Consider the following 17,450-nt stretch of genomic DNA (forward strand, 5'->3'; position numbering starts at 1 on the left):
ATAACTAACATTAGCCTTATTAGTGTCTAGAAATATGTGTGACACAAAGATCAAGTAATCAATTCATCAAGTGACAAATTAGAACAAACCAAAGCAGAACACTACCGAGCATGGAATGTGAATTAAGCACCTCGTAGAACAAAACCACAAACAACTATACTGCAAGAAATCTCCTTCAATCCCTGTTCAGATTGCAAATGAAATTAGCATGATATCCATTAATAATTAACAGCAGCATTATTAATGATTAAAAATACGGATAACACAAAGGTAGGATAAGTAATACATCAAGTGACACATTAGAACAAACCAAACCAAGCCACTATCTCACATGGAATATCAAACAAGCACCTTGTAGTACAAATAGTACAAAACTATAGAACAAACGACTATTCTGCGAAAAACCCCTTTAAATCTGTGTCCAGATTGAAAATGAAAATTAGCATGATATCCATCAACAATTAACAATAGCCTTATTAATGATTAAAAATATGGGTAACACAAAGGTATGATAAGTAATACATCAAGTGACACACTAGACCAGACCAAAGCAAGCCACTACCAAACATGGAATATGAAACAAGCACCTTGTAGACACAAAACCATAAAACAAATAGCTACTCTGCAAAAAAATCTTTTTCGAATCCCTGTTCAGAATGCAAATGGAATTTATGATCGGATCCAAATGGCAATAATGCCAAACTGAGCTCCAGAATCATTATCCATTGGGGCCAAGCTATCATCCACTACTCAACAGCAGAGGACTTTTAACACAAGGCTTGCAAAATCTTGCTATCAGAAGAAGACTGTGACACATTAATCTTCTTGGGTTTCCATGCTGATGTGATCTTCATTGACACGGCACCATAATTAGAAGGCTTCGCATCATCTGAAGACATATAACTTTCTGAAGAGTCCAACTTTGATTTTCTCATGAAAGAATGACAATTTGCATAGGATGGCAATTTGTTTAGCTCTGCTTGGTCTCTAACATCATATTGATTCAAAAGCAACTTCTTTTGTTTAATTTTCACTTTTCTACCACCTGCGGTCACTCTAAACTTAGACACCTTTTGTTGCTTCTCCATGCAGTAATTGGATTCCTCATCCTCTCTTTCAGACATGTCAGCTTCAGAACAAACTACAATCTTCTCTCCTGATGCATCTTTAAAACATTTATTACCCATCGTAGTGTTCTCCTCTTGCAAAGTAGGTGATTTTAAGTTACAGACAGCACCACCATCATAAAGAACTTCTTTCCCAAAATTGTGAATGTTCTTTAGCTTATTATTTGAGATTCTAGGTGAGCTATTCATCGCACGATGCAATTTCCTGGCTAGTTCCTCATCCGTTTCCTGGGACCCTGAAGGATGGCCAGTCTTATCCAAAAGCTCTGTGGGAATTTGTTTCTTTCTCCCTTTGGCTTTGGTCAAGCATCCCTTTCTGGATCTTCTACTCGTCGTGATGGAGTCCAGAAACAGTAGTGCACTCTTGGCAGCAGCTTTGGCCTTTGCAGCTGCAGCTTCTTTCTCGGTTGCAATGTTTCTTGCTGCCGCTGCAGCATCAGCGGCAGCCAAAGCTACAGACTTTGAAACCTCAATAATCTCTTCTGGAGTCGAACTAGGAGAATTAACAACATCACGAAGCCGGGCACCAAGATCACCAGAAACGAAAGGCACCGGGGGCAAGAAATCAAAATCGGAATTCTCCCTCTTCAGTTCCGCAAGCAGGCGTTTCCGAGGAGGCAGATGGGTGTTAACATCGAACGATTCCATCTAGTCACCCCTAAGTAGAACGCAAGGATGTCGCTACCGTTTTCCTTTTGCATAAAAGATTCAATCTTGATCGATCCATGTCATGAATTTGTTCCGATCATATCCATCACTTACAGAGACCTAGATTACAGTCTACCACAATTTAGGTCTCCGGAAACAACCCACTATATCGCATAGGTCAATCACAAGAACCCATCTATCAACGAAAACAACAGAAACAACATCAATGAGCTTTAAATTCCAGGATACAACTCAACGGCGTCTTCATCGGAGAAGAAACAATGAAATCAAGGGAGGAACATTTAACTAGTATGGGTTCCGGAAACGTCAATTTATAGGGAGGAGCACATCAAACCAGATCCCAAGATCGCAGCTTGAGGCGAGGGTTACAACAAATTCACAAATTTCAGACGCCGATAATCGCATCAAAGGTAACGAGATAGACACAGGGATCGAGATCACGATACCTGGTTTCTCGGAAGCGGCGATTAGGGTTCCGGCGCCGCGTGGGAATTCGATGGAGGGCTTCGACCAAAGACGAAATCTTTTCCGCGCAAAACCCAGGAGGAGGCAGGGGCGAGGCCGAGGGTTACAGGATATACATATATATCTATATATATATATATATATATATATATATATATATATATATATATATATATATATATCTCACGCGACCAACGAGTTCTGTTCCAGACAAGACAAAATTACGGGACCGCCCCTCGTGTTTCGAGGTACGCTGTAATTGTTCGTGTGAAGTCATCGAGAGGGGCTCGCAGGTAAAAGCTGCTATTTCTGATGTTAATTGATTGAGTTTCGGTCAGACCTGAGTTCGCCAGAGTCCAGAAGAAGTAGAACTAATGAGCTTGGATTCTTACACAGCATCTGTACTTCATGTTCTACATCATGAGTTGCTGACTGAAATGTTTGTACAAGCACTAAAATTTTTTGTGCCAAGCATTGATTCCAGTTCAATCAAAACTAATGGACATGTCTATTCGAATTGGACTGATTAATTATGTTATTTTTTTTATTATTTTATGTCGTCTAAAACTCAATTAAAAGATAATAAACAACCTTTAAAATGCATGCAAATATGTGACTGTTAAAAATATAGATCATGTCACATCTATTGACTTACTGTCTTAGACAAAATGATAGTAGTTAAAAAAACTAGCTTGACCTGATCTCATGATCTTGCTACTTGTTGTGCTGACCAAGCAACCTGACTCCCAAAACTAGCTTGTCAAGGAGATTGTGACATAAGCTTCCTTCCATTCTGTTCACAGTTCAGAACATAGAGACCAACACGCATCCTTTAGCTCTTATCCACTTCAAGCTCAACATCATGCAGCAAAACAATCTCTAGTTCTCTTGGATCTAATTGCAAACGAAACCTGTTTTAAGCCAGGGTAGGTTGCATCTTGATTGGTAGAAAGGAACCTGCGCTACAAGTTTGTCCAAGGTTCTGAGTCTGATATAAACTGAACAGGAACAGTAAGACCATCAAACATGACTAAAAGTTCACATACAGCACTGTTTTTAGTATTTGCTGTAAGAAAGAAGCATAAAACTTTCAAAAAGATGATAAAAGAAGAGCATATTCTGTCCGGAAAGCACCCTCTGGTGAAGAAGAATATCAAAAATCCCACAAACTAAATTTCACGGTTTTTTAAAACTTTAAATACAATTTATTAGCCATCATCAAGTGACCACCGGCTCAAACTCAAGTAATGTCAACCCATGATGTCATAGCTTTCTTCTGCATGGTAAGGGCTAAAATATCGAACGTCAAACTTCTCCATCAAGTGGTCATATCCTGTGTTCAACAAATCAAAGAGACGATATAAATATTTGCATTGGACAGGAAAAGAGAAAATTCAAAGACATACTTGGGGTGGATAAAATGTTATCATAGAAGGTCGTGTGGCCCGAACCGCTGGAAGACTTTGAACTGTCATTTGACAAGTGTATGCCATGTGCTTGATTTGGCTCCCATTCTAATGAATGGATTTCAGTGTTTATTTGCATATCACGAATGGGATTATTGTCAATGCTGATAGGTAGATCATCATGATGGTTTTGGTTGGGCTTGGGTTTCTTTTCGTTCAGGGTTTCAGATTCAGTATTACTTGGCAATGCAGCCATCTGCTTTCGCTTTGATCGTGCCTTCCTATTCTGAAACCAGTTAGTGACATTAGATTCGGAGATCTGACCATGTTGTGAGAGCTCAATAGTTATCTCCTTTATCTTTTGCTTGCTTGGCATCCCGTTGTCTTGATTAAACATAGCCTCAAGAATTTGTAGCTGCACAGTCGTTGGAGTCCACCGTTGTCTACCAGTAATTTTGTTGTTGCCAGATGCCATCAGGGGATCATTGTAGATGCCTCCCACCCTCATTCCTAAAGCTAAAACAACCAAGATGAATAGAGTAAGTAAATAACAGAGATTTATGAGCCATTATTCTGCTCAATCTTAAACTATAAGACATCAAACATGGTTCCTTACTGGTAAAGAAATTCATGTCAAGAGTTGTAGTTGTCAAATGCATGCAACTTTTGCAGGCAACAAGAGAGGACACATATGCAGTGAGATTTTTCCATATTCTGGAATAAGGTGCAAGATCAGTTTAAGAGAATGGATTATCACAGATTAATTTTTGTAAAGTTGTCTTCATAATGACAATTAAAATAGGTGAAAGATACAGTCCACACTTGTCTATTGGTCTCATGAATTGCAAATTTGTGCCAAAGAATTTGTTTAGCATCATTGTTTTAAAAAAAAGTGAAACACAGGCATAGGCTGAAGATCAAAACCCACTGCTTCATGTATAAATTAGACCAAACAAATACCCATGCCTTTTCATCTCTTAAAATGCAGAACTTTTCTTTGAGGTTCCATGACGAGCTCGGTAGCTTGACTTGGAAAATATCATCCAGTGATACATCACATCAAAATGACAATTACATGTTCCTTTCTTTTCTAAAACTCACCATAGATTTTTAGGAATTCTATCATATGTTCTCTTAAATTAACAAAACCATGTGCAAGCCTTTCTTTTTCTCCCTATATTTAACTATAAAAGGACAATACAAGGGAAGACATCAAGTCTCTTGCTCCTGTATGAACATTTCCAACACCAAGCGGTCCTTTTATGTCTTATAAATATTCTGGTGGACCGGACAAATCAGATGAAAGAATGATTGACAAATTTAAAAATAGCCATTAAAGTATTCCTCAAGTCTGCAAGTAAGAATGCATGTTTACTGTACACATCCATGATCAATCTAGCCACAAACTCCATTACCAAATCTACCTATTGGCATATTACTTAAGGTAGATCTCTCAAGCATGAGAAAACCACATGTTCTTTAACCTGCATAAAATCAGAATATTGTTTCACCAATATCCCATCAGTTTCTGCTAAAGAGATAGTCTTGCTCATAATTTTCACGGCTAATTACATTTCTCATCATTAAGTTTGAAGACACTGTGTCATACACACCACAGTATCAATCACTGGGTGTGTTCTGTTGCTTCTTGAAGCATTTGAATATAGAAGTCTAAAATCACAACCAGAGATATGCATGTAAATTTCTACTTCACATTCCTCCATATCAGAGACAGCATAATGACAAATCAAATCCTCACACAAAGAAAGAACTATGACCTCAGTATATATAGTTGCCTTGCTCACTAAAACTTTTTTTTGTCTAAGGAGGGTCAACGTACATAGTCTTACCTTTAAATATTTTAATCATGAGGTAAACCAAAGAAAATTCATTATAAGAATAATGAATATACAAATCTCAAAGTCTATTGTCCAAAACCCAAGCAACAATCACAAGAGAATAACTGAGATACAAGGATTACGTTACTATGCACAATATCTAAAATCTCCCTAAATGATCACAGTAAAAATACACTGTAAATTTGATCTAACTTGAGATGAGAACACTGTCTGGATGATTGAGATTAGCCTATGTGTTGTTCTTATCTTCTTTCATTTCCTTCTTCTCTTGTTTTTCTGTCCTCAATTGTCACTGTTGCTTCTCTCTTTTTCACGGTCACCGCTGTCCCCTTTTTCTACCCTAGCCGCCACACATCTTGGTTAAAGGAGTTAAAATTTAGGTTAAAAGAGAAGGGGTTTTAATAGCTGTGGGCTATGAGTTATTAAAGCCCACTATGGGTTGAACTAATGGCCTATCTGCCCAACAACAACCTCCCAAGGAAAACATATTCCACAGGAGAAAGATGATAAATTCAATACAACATAATTAGCAGAAAACGATAGCATAACAATAAATGTATCACGTGATCTAAGATGGCTATACTGTACAATCATCATTAATGCATGCAACTGGTGGGAAAAAAGGAACTCATAATGCCAAACAACTTGGCACTAGGTTTGCAGCAACATGGAAGAACAATTATTAATCTCAGCATCATTAAATGTCCTTGAGACGAACATAAATTAGAGTTGGCATTTTACCAAATAGAAACAAAGCAAGGGGTTATAGCAAAGGACAGAAAGAGCAGTTCTCGGTCGAAACGACGACTCCAAACTTAGCATATGGAATGACAAGCGACGAAGGTAGATCATGATTTGCTGGCATTAAATCCCTCTTCGAAACATTCCTAAAAGGCCTCAAGTTGAAGACACAAAATTACTTTCTGTTTCAAGAGGAGGAAGGGGAAGAAATCGCTCACCTGCGAGGGAGTCGTGATGGGCAGTGATGGCCTTGTGCATCTCGACAAGCTTCTCGCATATGGTGGAATAGACAGCAATCTGACGGCGGAGGACCTCCATCTGCTCGTCCGTCATCACCTTCACGCAGAGAATCCCTTCTCCAACCCCTTCCCCTTCAGCTCCCGCTTCTCCTACTCCTCTTCCTCTCCCTTCCCTTACATCATCGTTCCTCTCATCATCACCACCACCGCCAGAAGGCTTTTCCCACTGCATTCTTGGGGTCTCCTCCATCAAGATCCCGGCTTTCAGCATCCCATCTCCCTCTCCATCCGGTCTCTCCCTCGTCAAGATCCTACCTTTATTGGTTCGGACGCTTAACCACGCATTGCTCTGTTGTTATTCGCTCAAAGAGGCAACAAGCGGCGACTTGGAGTAGTCAGGAAGCACCGGAGTAGGAGAAAAAGTAAAGAACCTCGCGGGGTCGGGCGCGCCCTCGTGAAGATTCGTGCGCGATCGCCGACGCCTCTTTTCGTCTAGTAGCATTCCACGCTGCGGACACAGATGGAAAATACAGGGAGGAGAGAGAGAAGGGAAAGCCAATGAAAGGTAAGAAAGGAAGGGGCGGTGGTGCGGCCTGTGGGTGGCGAGAACGCTCGTATCATCATCTTGTGTTAATAAGGTGATGCGATGGAATGCTCTGCTCTCACTGCCACAGACTCGCCAACTCCCTCTATGGGTTCAAAGCTTTCCACTGTGGGATTCACGGTAATAATAATAATATATATATATATATATATATATATATATATAATTATGTTGCCATTTATATGAGTATAAATATGATAGATCAGATTTTAACGAAAGATCACATTAAATATGCTTTTAAGGATTAGGCGAATAAATTTATGAAATTTCACCTGTAAATCCTTTTAAAAAATAACATAAATATCATGAGGAACTTTCTTGGATGCCTCGACACTGATTATAGAGAGAGATACTAAATATATATTAATTAAATACAAAATAAAAGAGAGAATAATAAATATAAATTTTGAACTCATAATATATTTTATTATGATGATAAATATTCTGAATTGGAAGACCATCATATTAGAAAAGGATTTAATTTATATTAAACTCAAACATCGTTTTTGCAAGCAAGTTTAGTTAGACTACAGCACCCGAAAGTGAACCCAAATACATGATTAAATTTATGAGATTATTGATTATCCAATCAAAATATTTTTATTAAATATTATTAATAAAATTATAATAATTGTAAAGTAATTTAGAGGAACAAAATAAAAAAATAAATAAATCTTTCCATTTTAATCACAACTTTTTGAAAAAGAGATATTGTTGATGTTTAGATGGGAGGTAAATGGGGAACTCTTGATTGCTCAGGATTCTTGCTGATTCATTGAAGAACAGGATTTCTTTGGTCAATTTATTGATCATGGCATGTTTTGTGGTGAACAAAAGGTCTTCGTCTCAACTGCCATTCAAAAGAGACGCAGAAGGAGAGAGAGAGAGAGAGAGAGGGAAGTCAACATGAACATGGATCGAAGAAGCATATCATTTTGCTTGATTTCTTTCCCTAAAAAGACACATTTTTCTGAGGCCTACATAAACTGGTTGAATGACCTCCACAACTTTTTCAATTGATTTGATGTGCAAAAGATGACTTCTTGTCATCTTAAGCTCAAATTAATAATAATAATAATAATAATAATAAATAATATATTTTTATAAATTAATTTAACATCTTTATCTACCTTTGACATAGAATTAAATTTAAAAATATTACAGAAAACCTATGCAGCATCACATGATGATAATGTCTGAAATGGAGGCAAACTGAAAAGATGGGGATGACTTGTGGAGACAGAAAGAGACCCTTAATTGCTGCTGTCAAGGGTCAAACAATTGAGACTGGACATGGGAAGAAGACAAAGCCTCTCAACTAATATTTCAAGAAGTCTTACACTGTGCCTCCACATGCCTCTCCACCCAGATTTGTTCTTCTTATCTCTACTTTCTCAATTTACCAGTTGATAAAGTAGCAAAAGTCCAGTTGTTGAGTTAGAAAAATGCAGTTTGTCAAGGTTCTTGCTTCCATTAGTTTCTCCATCTGACACCAATTAATACGTTTCCTTGACAATGTATCTCTTATGGGGGGACGAACTTCTCATCGACTATTCTTGAAATTGACACAGTATTCGGTCAACGCCAAATAATTTCAACATTTCCATCTTACAATCTGAACTCGAGCTGTTCTCTGGGTTGTGCACCATGAACACGAGGATGAGAAGATGCACCACGTCCACACACCAAAACACACAAAAACCATTTCCTACATAACGAAATAGTAATGTTCAATCATTTGATTTGATGTGCCAAGCTGCAATCTTCCCTCGACCATGGAGTCGAGCAACATGGATTAAGGAACGTTTGCGCGAAGAACTGCGACATGCCATGTGCGGCAGCGCCGTCTCCACCGGCCGAGGTTGCGATAGGCATTATTCTAGCACTGCTCGTCATCTATGTCGAGCCTCTCTCAACTTCCTTTTCGCCGAGCACCTTACAGGCATCCAGCGGGTCGCATGCTCGGCAAAGCAATCATTGCCTGTACAATGTCATCTATTAAGTCCCGCAGCACGACCCGCTCAATCTGTCTTCCTACGACGTCAACGTCCTCATGCAGCATGCTTGGCCAAGTCGTCATCTTCACCTCCTGAACCACCACGTTATTTACGTCGGACTCATGTAGAGGGGGACTCATGTATACCTGGATTTGGTTCCACAGGTCAAGTAACAAGCTTTTTGCTTGTGGTGATGCAGCTTGGCCTGGACTCCGCCTCTTGAACATGGAGCAATGTATCTGAGGTCCCAGTACACTTTGCAGAGCCTCGTTCACCAAGTCAAACAGCAGCTTGTGTCGTACAGCTATGTCATCGTTGTGGACGAAAGAGGACTTCCAGTATTTGCCGTATGCTTCTTCCTCTTCTTCGAAGACCTGGTGTGAGATTGGCCGCGTTACTGCGCCCGACTTTGAGCTTGCTTGATCGGCAGAGACAATCGTCTCTTGGTTGTGAGGCTGCTCCGTGGCTGCCATTTCGGATCCACCATGCTCAGCTTGTTCCGACAGATGTGGATCTGGCAAAGAGATACGAGCTGGAGCATTGGAGATATAGCTAGCCATGCAAGAGGCTAAGGTAAATTCTAAGCGTACGAAACCTATCTGCTTCAACCTGGAGCATCGGAGCTCAGCGCTTCAGAGATACAAGCTGTAGTGTGGTACTCCATGACCTCCAGCGGTGATACAGGACTCGGGCTATCTTGCCTGCAGAACTCGTCAGGAGAACCGCTGGACACTGATGCAGGACTCGGTGGCACCTCTGTGGAGTTCTCCTGAGGCAAAACAGTTCATGTTAAAACCTTAATACTACTTTTCTTGCAGAGCTTTTATCACCGCACTTGCCTGTGTGATGCCAGCGCTGGTGACAGCAGGCGGTGCAGTTGGTGTTTCCTTCACTGTGTTGAATCCACTCGCAGCTGGTTGTTCCTTGATCAGCTCTGTCTTCTTCCCGAATAACTTACCTTTAAGATTGAAGCTATGTTTTAGATTAGAAACTCTACCTTTCAGGTCGAGGCCATCCTTTCTTTGGTTTCTGAGTTCTGAAAGGTTATGTTCAGATGCTTCATGCTTCCTGCGGATCTGAGCTCCAGTTATATGCTGGTCCTCCGAAAGCAGCTTCCCAAAGGCTGTTCCGGACACAGGTGCAGAAAATGATCTGATGAGGTTTCGTTGTGCCACACTTTTCTCTCTCTTTCTTGGAATTGATTCGATCACAGCTTTCTTATCTTTCCAGCAGTCCACACTTTTCCCTTGATCTGGTATTGCCTTGTCTCTGATCAAGGAGAAAGCACCTGAGTCTCCAAGGAGAATCTCATCTTTCAGGATGTTCTTCGATTTCGCCGACAGGAACTTTCTTGTGTCTCTTCTGATGAACTCTGGTGAATCGGGCGTATTGATCTGGATGTCACTCCTTATCGATCTGGTTGACTCAGATCGTGCCAGAGTCGTCCCCCTGTCCTTGGTCACGCTCTCTCGTATATGTCTTGCTATGCCACGAGCAATTTGCTTTGGATCACTTGACCTTTCACTCAACGGAGTCCCCATTCTGTTTCCTCTACCTTTAACATTGAGAGTCTCATTTCTGAGCCTTTCCTTCACCTCTTCGAGGAAATCGTCCATACTATATTCCTTCTCTAACTCATCAGATGAGGCAACTAACGATGACTCTTCATTATCATCACTTCTATCACAATTAGGCTTCAGAATCACTATTTGTGTCGGCGAACAAGTTCGTTCGTGTTGCCTATCAGCCTTAGCAACTGGAAAGTGTTCAGGACCATTAACTCTGCTTCCAAGCTTCATAGTCTTGCTGCTGCTGGATCCTTGTCCATTCACATCCCGTCTAGCTGGAGAAACCACTTCTTTGAGTTGTGTACGCTTCAAGCTTTTCTTGCTATCCAGATTCTTTGGTGCATGGGCTTGGCGATCCTTCCCATCTCCAAGAACGTGACTCTTCTTTGACCTTGGATGCTCCCATAACTTTGAAGCCTGCCACGCCAGGAAGTCCTTCTTGAACCTCTGCAGCAGCTCTTCCTGTGGATGTTCGCGTGGTTGTGGTCTTCTTGTCTTTGTTTGTCTGGAGGAAGTAGAGCTACATGGAGTTCCGAGACCTGAACTGGTATCCATAGGCTTATTACTCATCTCCATTGCTTTTCTTGATCTATCTACTTCATGTTCCTTGACAGGAATCTTGGTACTTCGTTCGGATGGTATCGATTCTATTCCCATCAGACGGGCAACCAGATTTGGTCCATGCATCAACTTCTTCATTGAGGTTCCATTGGGAAGATGGTTCATTTTGGAGGAGTGCTGCTTCACCTGAAAAGAATACTGAAACCAAAAGCTCATAAGGAATAGAAACTAAACATAGTGGAAATATGCAGTTTGCAGATACTGTCTCCACACAGAAAACTGGCAAGTGGAACACCTGACGAGGATCTATTCGATAGGCACAGAATTTGTGATTCTGATATGCCCCATGAGGAGTTATTGCTGAACTAAGTCTAATAACATCACATGATCGATGCTCTTAGATGTTACAGTTTGATATATATATATATATATAGTATGAATTTCAATACAAAAAAGCAGACATGAACAAAAAAGCTCAATATTTTAACTTGAAAGTCTGAGAATGCTGTTGAATCATGGAAGTAGGTAGCATATAAGAAACAGGTGTTGAAATCCTCATCCATGGCACAAACTCATCTATTGCTTAAAGCAAGATGTCAGCAGTGATTAGAAGCATTGTGCTGTATGAAAGTTCAAAAAATAATAGGCACCTCAATCTACGAATTCAGTGATATATTCAAATAGAACTCACCCGAATATCTTCAGAGACACAGTGATAACCTTCAGATTTGTCGATGGAAATATCGAAGCTGTTCCGAGGAGCTTCAAAACCTACCAAATTGTCAACAAAGTATTTTAGATGAGCAAAGACAGTAGTGTTCTTTCTTGTAATTATATTACTTAATCTATTTCTTATGTTTCTTAAGAATAAGCAGAAATATTTATGGATCCTGAGATCCAAAATCAAACTTGCAGTAGAATTGCCAAGTGCAGTCATTATCATCACCATGTTTCTTATGCTCCAATTTCTGAGAATTCCCAGTTCTGCTGAAATAAAAAGTGTTTGATATTCCATCCATGGGGCCTGGCATGCTTCCCAAACATGTGATCCTTGAGATTGATCAGGTCTTGATATCTACCTTGAAAACTGCCATTTCTAGATCAAAACTTGCAAGATCACAGCTTGGTCAAAATCTTAATTCATGCTGATCATCGACTAAATAACAAGAGATTCAAGATGTTTATTAAAGTAACGAATAAAAATAACTGAAAATATTTGACGGCAGGTGATTCATAGATATGGATGGTGGCTTTGCAGATTACCTTATAATACAGCAGACAGAATGCATGTCATACCGGAGGATATATGATTTCCTACAGATTCCATGTCCCAGACCATATTCACTCGGCAGAGAAAAGGGAGCTTGAAAGACAAGATGAAATTGATGAAGGCAATCATGCACTTCCGCCACCAAATTCCATGAAAACTATCGACAACAGAGGAGAATACATTAACTTCATGAGATCAGGGACAGATGAATTGCTTAAATCAACATGGATGACATTGAATCAAAAAAATACGAGATGGAAAACCGAGTTGCCTGAAGAAATCTTACCGAAAATTTTGAGATAGAGAAAAATAATCCCTATCTGTTCTAAAAACATACTGGTAAGTTCCAATATTGCAATTAATGATTCATTTAACACAACTCTTGATCCCTTACAGGATGCATTTCAACCGAGAAGATCGTGTAAGCTACCAAATCATACTCAGATTTAGCACGAAACCACCGTGACGCTCGACAGAGGAAATTGTCCAAAATAACAACAAAATAAAATGAATACCAGAGATTCCTTTAAGCAGCTAAAATCCCGCAGTCCTACAAAGGTCGAACCTGTAGCAGAAGAAAAGCAAAGGGAATCGCTTGCTGTGATCCAGGTACCGGATTCCACGAGGATCGAAGCGGAGAGCAGAGGAGCCCTACCGAACGGGGACAGGAGAGGGAAGATGGAGAGAAGCCGAGCTTCTTAGAGGAGGACCGCACAAGGGAAAAAAGGGCAACCGCGGGGTGAGCCGTTTCCCTCCGAGCGACCCGTTCCGTTGCTTTTTTCGCTCACCCATCGTTTCCCACGGCGTTTCTCCGGACGATTCTGCTACAGCAGACGCGGGAAGGGAGGTTCGTTGGACGTTGCTTTGTCGCGCGCTCCATTTGGCGCCATTTCTTCCGTCTTTTGGACTTCGATACGCTCTCGCTTCGTTGCTGTATTCTAAAGCTTGTCATGACTGTGATTTTTATGTACCTCCAAATAATTAATATTATTATTGTTATGTGATGTCAAACATATTGGAAAGATGTGCAAATAGTTGTTGTCATTGAGGTTCATTTAACCATGTCAACAAAAAAAAAAATGACGGACAGAAAACACATAGTTAAAAGTTAATTTTTAGAATGATTGCAATTTATTTAGAATGTGTCTCTCATAACAAGAAGGAACTATGTAATCTAGCTTTATAAACTTTAGAATTCAAAATAAGTCCTAAAGATGAAGATGAGTACTTGATCACCTACTTAGACATTTGTAAAGGCTAGCACTTAGGTTGAACTAAGAAACCCTAAAGCAAGTGTGTGTGTGTGTGTGTGTGTTGGAAAGGTTAGTTGGGAAATCTTATCTCCTTTACCACTTCGAACTCTCTCAGCCTTACTGTCCTTAACTTTAAATTGCCATGCCATGTGATCAGTCCACTAAACTTTGATTAGGTTAAAGAGATTGTGAAGTGCTTTCCATTGAATGGGCCCTCGAGGATATCTTTGTTTACGTGAAGCCATGATGATGGCATGTGTTGCGCATTGGTCATGTTCATGACGTTCCACGTTCCTCTTGTGTCGACCTTTCTTTTAGGATCATTAATTAGCAGCAACAAATCACATGGTAGATTCGCATGATAAGCATTAAGGCATAATAAACCGGATGCGGATTTTAGATGGACCGGGCCCGACGGGAACGCTCGATCTGAGCCGGTTCGACTGGACTATCTCCATTGGGCCCCTATTTAAGTGGGCCCATAGGGTCAGGCCCGATGTGTCCTGGTGATAGCGGGGCGATTTAAGGATGCGATGGTTGAATTCGTTGCCTCGTCTCTCCACGCCTCTCCGGCGATGATCTCAGGGAGCGAGTTTGTTCCTTGCTTCGTCCAGACGATCGCTAAATCAAATCGAAGCGATCGATCATGTACGCCTCGAGGGAGGTAAGTTCGCTGCGAAATCCTAACCCTAGTTGTTCCTCTTTATGGCTTGATTTATTATCGCAAAATCATTTGTCTCGTCTAGGAGTTCTGTTCTTGCATTGTTCGTGACCTAAAAAGTATGTCGATTGAGTTCTGTTACTGCTTCCGGGATGGACATCTAGGGTTATTGTTCTTGGCACAAAGGGCGGTAATCAAAGAAAGATCCTTCTTTTCTGGTAACAAAAGGTTCTTGTTTTCGGGCTGAATCCCTAACTAGAGACAGCAGGAAAACGTTAATTCGTTTGGCACTTTGGATTACCTTCTCAAGTTCTCTATAGGACTTAAACCACAATGTTTTGGAAGGTTGAACAGCTTGATATTGGAATGCTCTTCTTTGTATGTGATTGTTATCGACTTGTTGTGGAACTTAACGCCGTGACGGAGGAGTTAGCACGACTAGGTTCCATCCGGAAGATGCAGGGTCGCCCACACGAGGATCTAGTGATGTGGCGGAGGAATCAAGTCGGGTCGAGGAGTACCTCACCAGTCTGTCACGCACTTAGCTAGTTTTGCCTAAGTCGTGCGGCACCCTTGCGTGTCCGTCCGCAAAGGTCAGCCTTCCTAAAATCTCCTATGGTCCCTTAGAACTTACAAAAGAGAAAACGGGTTAGAGAAAGCGTCTCACTCAGGATCCACAAGCAATCATTTTAGTAAACACTTTATAGCTAATATAAATTACAAACAGACTTTATAAGCTTTGAACGGTCGCACAACAAAGGGTTCAAAATGGTCCACTATAAACCGAAATCCCCACAAGTGCCCACATGACACAGCATTTGTTTGTAAGCCTGGACGACCACCAAAACCAAAGAAAATAGGGCTGCTAAGCCTACTGTCAGCCCTTTATATGTTGTGTAAAGTATAAACAAAATCGAAAGACACGAACATACATAAGCACATCGAACACCCCGTTTACAATTTTGTCCGTAACAGGTCGGCTCGAGTCAGGCCTTCGATTGCTGCTCCTCCTTGCCAAGAAAAGGTCAACGTCGAGAGAGGGATTCCCAACTCGACCCCTCCGAAATTTAAGTCAGCTCAAGATGGTATATGGGTGTTTGAGGTGTCTCTTTTGTCAGTGGGGAGAAGATTGGCTTTTATACCTGTTTGTTGGAGGGTCGACTTTACGAGGCTTGTTAATGATCTACGATACGTCGGGAGGCCAACCCATACTTTTCGCGCGGCACGGGCCAACTTGCATAGCTCCGCGCCATGCGACACCGTCTTGTGTCATCGCAGATGGCTTGAGGTAGGACAGTGTCGCCTTGTACAGATCCAAGCGGCACAGGTACGGCTTCCGCCGCCCTTAGTTCCGAGGTGCTTCGCCGGCGTGCATGCGCCATGTCGGCCATGAGGAGGCTGCCGCTCGTTGCTATGCAAGTCATGCCAAAATATGCCATATCATGACTGATCGAGTAGCTAAGCTTCAAAGGAATGCTTTGGTGGTGACCTATGTAACATGCATATCCTGCTGGACTGCAGTTAAATATCTCTTGCATGGATTAGTTCATAAGAAGAGAGAAACAGAAAGAAGATATTTGTGCTAAAGTCATTAATCTTTTTCGGGCATGGATGATGGATTGTGATGGTTTATATGGTGTGATAGTCCTACTATTGGTAACTGGGCTTAAGTGATGAAAGGCCGTTTCTTTGTTTTTGGGTCATTGGCTCTATAGGATTAGTTTGTGGCAAAATGTCATGCATGTTTAAGAATTGAAACTTTGAGTGATCAAGAATGTAGATTTCCGTCCTCATTTTATTAGGGCTAAGAATTGAAAATCTGTCTAATTAATTCTATTAGCACAAAGTTGTGCAGGTTGCTTGTTTACTTTTTTGCTTTAATTAATATCCTTACCTTTTTTTTATATGTTGTGCAATTATTTGTTCGAGGTTTTACACATATTTCATGCTATATTAGGTTGTTGGATTCAAGGTTTTTAATTTTGGATATTAAATGTTTTTAATTTCAGATATATGTTTGTATTGAGTCAGTTCGTGTTGGTACGGGCCTGAGCCATACTGGTTTACCATGTATCGCTTTACTAGTATATATGAGTCTCAAATAAAGCTTGAAGAAAACTGAAAAATAAAAAAAAATATTACCTAGTACAAGTCTTGTATCAAGAGCTACAAAATTGTACCGAGTGTACCATCCGATTTATTTTGTCGGTACGTTGTCAGGCCAATAAATATTATCTGTACTAAATCACATCGGATGATGTACTGCTCGGTTTTATCGTGATCCGCATGTCAGGAAGTTTTTAGACCGATAAATGTTGTATGTACCAAATCATTCTGGATGGTATTGCTATCTTCTTTTTCTTGGGATTAATAGTCAAGGCAAAGCTCCATTGTAGCCATGAGGATTCCATTCTTCCTTCCCCCTTGACGTAGGCACCTTTTTTAAGGCAACTTTGGGCAACTAATGATGAATGGATACCCTACATTGCAGTGAGCAGTGGGAGTGCTTGGGATGGCTCGAAGTGACCAAGGATGATGGAATAGCAGTTCCTAGCAGGCAGTAGCGGCAGTAGTGGAAGCAGCATCATCTACAACTTTCCAATGGTTCATCTGATTTGGATACATGTCATTTGTTGCTGGTGGAAGCAGCATCATCTTCAACTGTGACAATTTGGATATCAGCCATTTGTTGCTGAGCTTTTACAATGGCAGCATGCTGGTGGACAAAAAGGGTTGCTTATTGGGTGAGGCTTTTGTTGTTTTTCCTCATCCATGCAAGCTGAGTTCCCTCTCCAGAGGGACAGAGAGAACATGGGCCGTAGGTATGTTGAGATGGAAGTCCTGGCCTGATGTTGTCAGCTGATCATGTTATGAGAGCAGGTCCCAGTTTGCCATCGTATACCTCCCTATTTCAATTCCACCCACCCTCATCTTGACGTTAACCTGTCTCCTAAACTAAACTCCTCTGATGGATAACATTACTTGCCTTTTAAGTTCTTTTCAAATACATTGACTTGGTTTCTCTGACAA

General features: G+C 40.7%; 3 protein-coding genes and 1 long non-coding RNA gene across 13 annotated transcripts; 1 reads left to right on the forward strand and 3 right to left on the reverse strand.

Moving 5' to 3' along the window:
• Nucleotides 1-448: 448 nt before the first annotated feature.
• On the reverse strand, nucleotides 449-2,371 carry LOC135583632 (uncharacterized). Of its 3 annotated transcripts, none has more exons than XM_065126444.1 (2): nucleotides 2,243-2,371; nucleotides 449-1,971 (listed from the first exon to the last, which is right to left on the reverse strand). In XM_065126444.1, exon 2 carries the CDS (start codon nucleotides 1,773-1,775, stop codon nucleotides 768-770), a length of 1,008 nt encoding a protein of 335 aa, XP_064982516.1. In that variant the 5' UTR covers nucleotides 1,776-1,971; nucleotides 2,243-2,371; the 3' UTR covers nucleotides 449-767. The 3 variants fall into 3 exon arrangements, with proteins under 3 accessions (XP_064982516.1, XP_064982525.1, XP_064982522.1); XM_065126453.1 differs by having other exon boundaries at nucleotides 449-1,895; nucleotides 2,243-2,362; XM_065126450.1 differs by having other exon boundaries at nucleotides 449-2,148; nucleotides 2,243-2,362.
• An 884-nt stretch (nucleotides 2,372-3,255) lies between these two features.
• Nucleotides 3,256-7,176, reverse strand: LOC135623462 (WUSCHEL-related homeobox 8-like). Its single transcript, XM_065126463.1, has 3 exons — nucleotides 6,486-7,176; nucleotides 3,668-4,183; nucleotides 3,256-3,594 (listed from the first exon to the last, which is right to left on the reverse strand). Exons 1-3 carry the CDS (start codon nucleotides 6,775-6,777, stop codon nucleotides 3,512-3,514), a joined length of 891 nt encoding a protein of 296 aa, XP_064982535.1. The 5' UTR covers nucleotides 6,778-7,176; the 3' UTR covers nucleotides 3,256-3,511.
• Nucleotides 7,177-8,366: 1,190 nt separating this feature from the next.
• Nucleotides 8,367-13,419, reverse strand: LOC135583626 (uncharacterized). Of its 8 annotated transcripts, XM_065126493.1 has the most exons (8): nucleotides 13,162-13,419; nucleotides 13,022-13,071; nucleotides 12,500-12,663; nucleotides 12,183-12,332; nucleotides 11,928-12,007; nucleotides 9,947-11,434; nucleotides 9,717-9,876; nucleotides 8,367-9,639 (listed from the first exon to the last, which is right to left on the reverse strand). In XM_065126493.1, the coding sequence occupies exons 4-8, from the start codon at nucleotides 12,265-12,267 to the stop codon at nucleotides 9,047-9,049; spliced, it is 2,406 nt and encodes an 801-aa protein (XP_064982565.1). In that variant the 5' UTR covers nucleotides 12,268-12,332; nucleotides 12,500-12,663; nucleotides 13,022-13,071; nucleotides 13,162-13,419; the 3' UTR covers nucleotides 8,367-9,046. The 8 variants fall into 8 exon arrangements, with proteins under 8 accessions (XP_064982565.1, XP_064982557.1, XP_064982580.1 ...); XM_065126485.1 differs by lacking the exon at nucleotides 13,022-13,071 and having other exon boundaries at nucleotides 12,183-12,323; nucleotides 13,072-13,419; XM_065126508.1 differs by lacking the exon at nucleotides 13,022-13,071 and having other exon boundaries at nucleotides 8,367-9,621; nucleotides 13,072-13,419.
• An 890-nt stretch (nucleotides 13,420-14,309) lies between these two features.
• On the forward strand, nucleotides 14,310-17,450 carry LOC135637106 (uncharacterized). The gene is made up of 2 exons (XR_010496156.1): nucleotides 14,310-14,423; nucleotides 16,912-17,450. It is a non-coding gene; the product is annotated as an uncharacterized LOC135637106 (long non-coding RNA).

The sequence above is a fragment of the Musa acuminata genome, chromosome BXJ1-3, assembly GCF_036884655.1.
Source record: "Musa acuminata AAA Group cultivar baxijiao chromosome BXJ1-3, Cavendish_Baxijiao_AAA, whole genome shotgun sequence".
NCBI lineage: Eukaryota > Viridiplantae > Streptophyta > Magnoliopsida > Zingiberales > Musaceae > Musa > Musa acuminata.

Excerpts from the sequence above, each read along its gene's own strand:
- LOC135583632 (XM_065126444.1), bottom strand. The coding sequence starts at position 1,775 with ATGGAATCGTTCGATGTTAACACCCATCTGCCTCCTCGGAAACGCCTG.
- LOC135623462 (XM_065126463.1), bottom strand. The coding sequence starts at position 6,777 with ATGCTGAAAGCCGGGATCTTGATGGAGGAGACCCCAAGAATGCAGTGG. Across the intron at positions 4,184-6,485 it reads CCATCACGACTCCCTCGCAG|CTTTAGGAATGAGGGTGGGA; the intron begins GTGAGCGATTTC and ends TGGTTGTTTTAG. Across the intron at positions 3,595-3,667 it reads TAACATTTTATCCACCCCAA|GATATGACCACTTGATGGAG; the intron begins GTATGTCTTTGA and ends TGTTGAACACAG.
- LOC135583626 (XM_065126493.1), bottom strand. The coding sequence starts at position 12,267 with ATGCCAGGCCCCATGGATGGAATATCAAACACTTTTTATTTCAGCAGA. Across the intron at positions 11,435-11,927 it reads GTGTCTCTGAAGATATTCGG|TATTCTTTTCAGGTGAAGCA; the intron begins GTGAGTTCTATT and ends TTTTGGTTTCAG. Across the intron at positions 9,877-9,946 it reads CCAGCGCTGGCATCACACAG|GAGAACTCCACAGAGGTGCC; the intron begins GCAAGTGCGGTG and ends GTTTTGCCTCAG.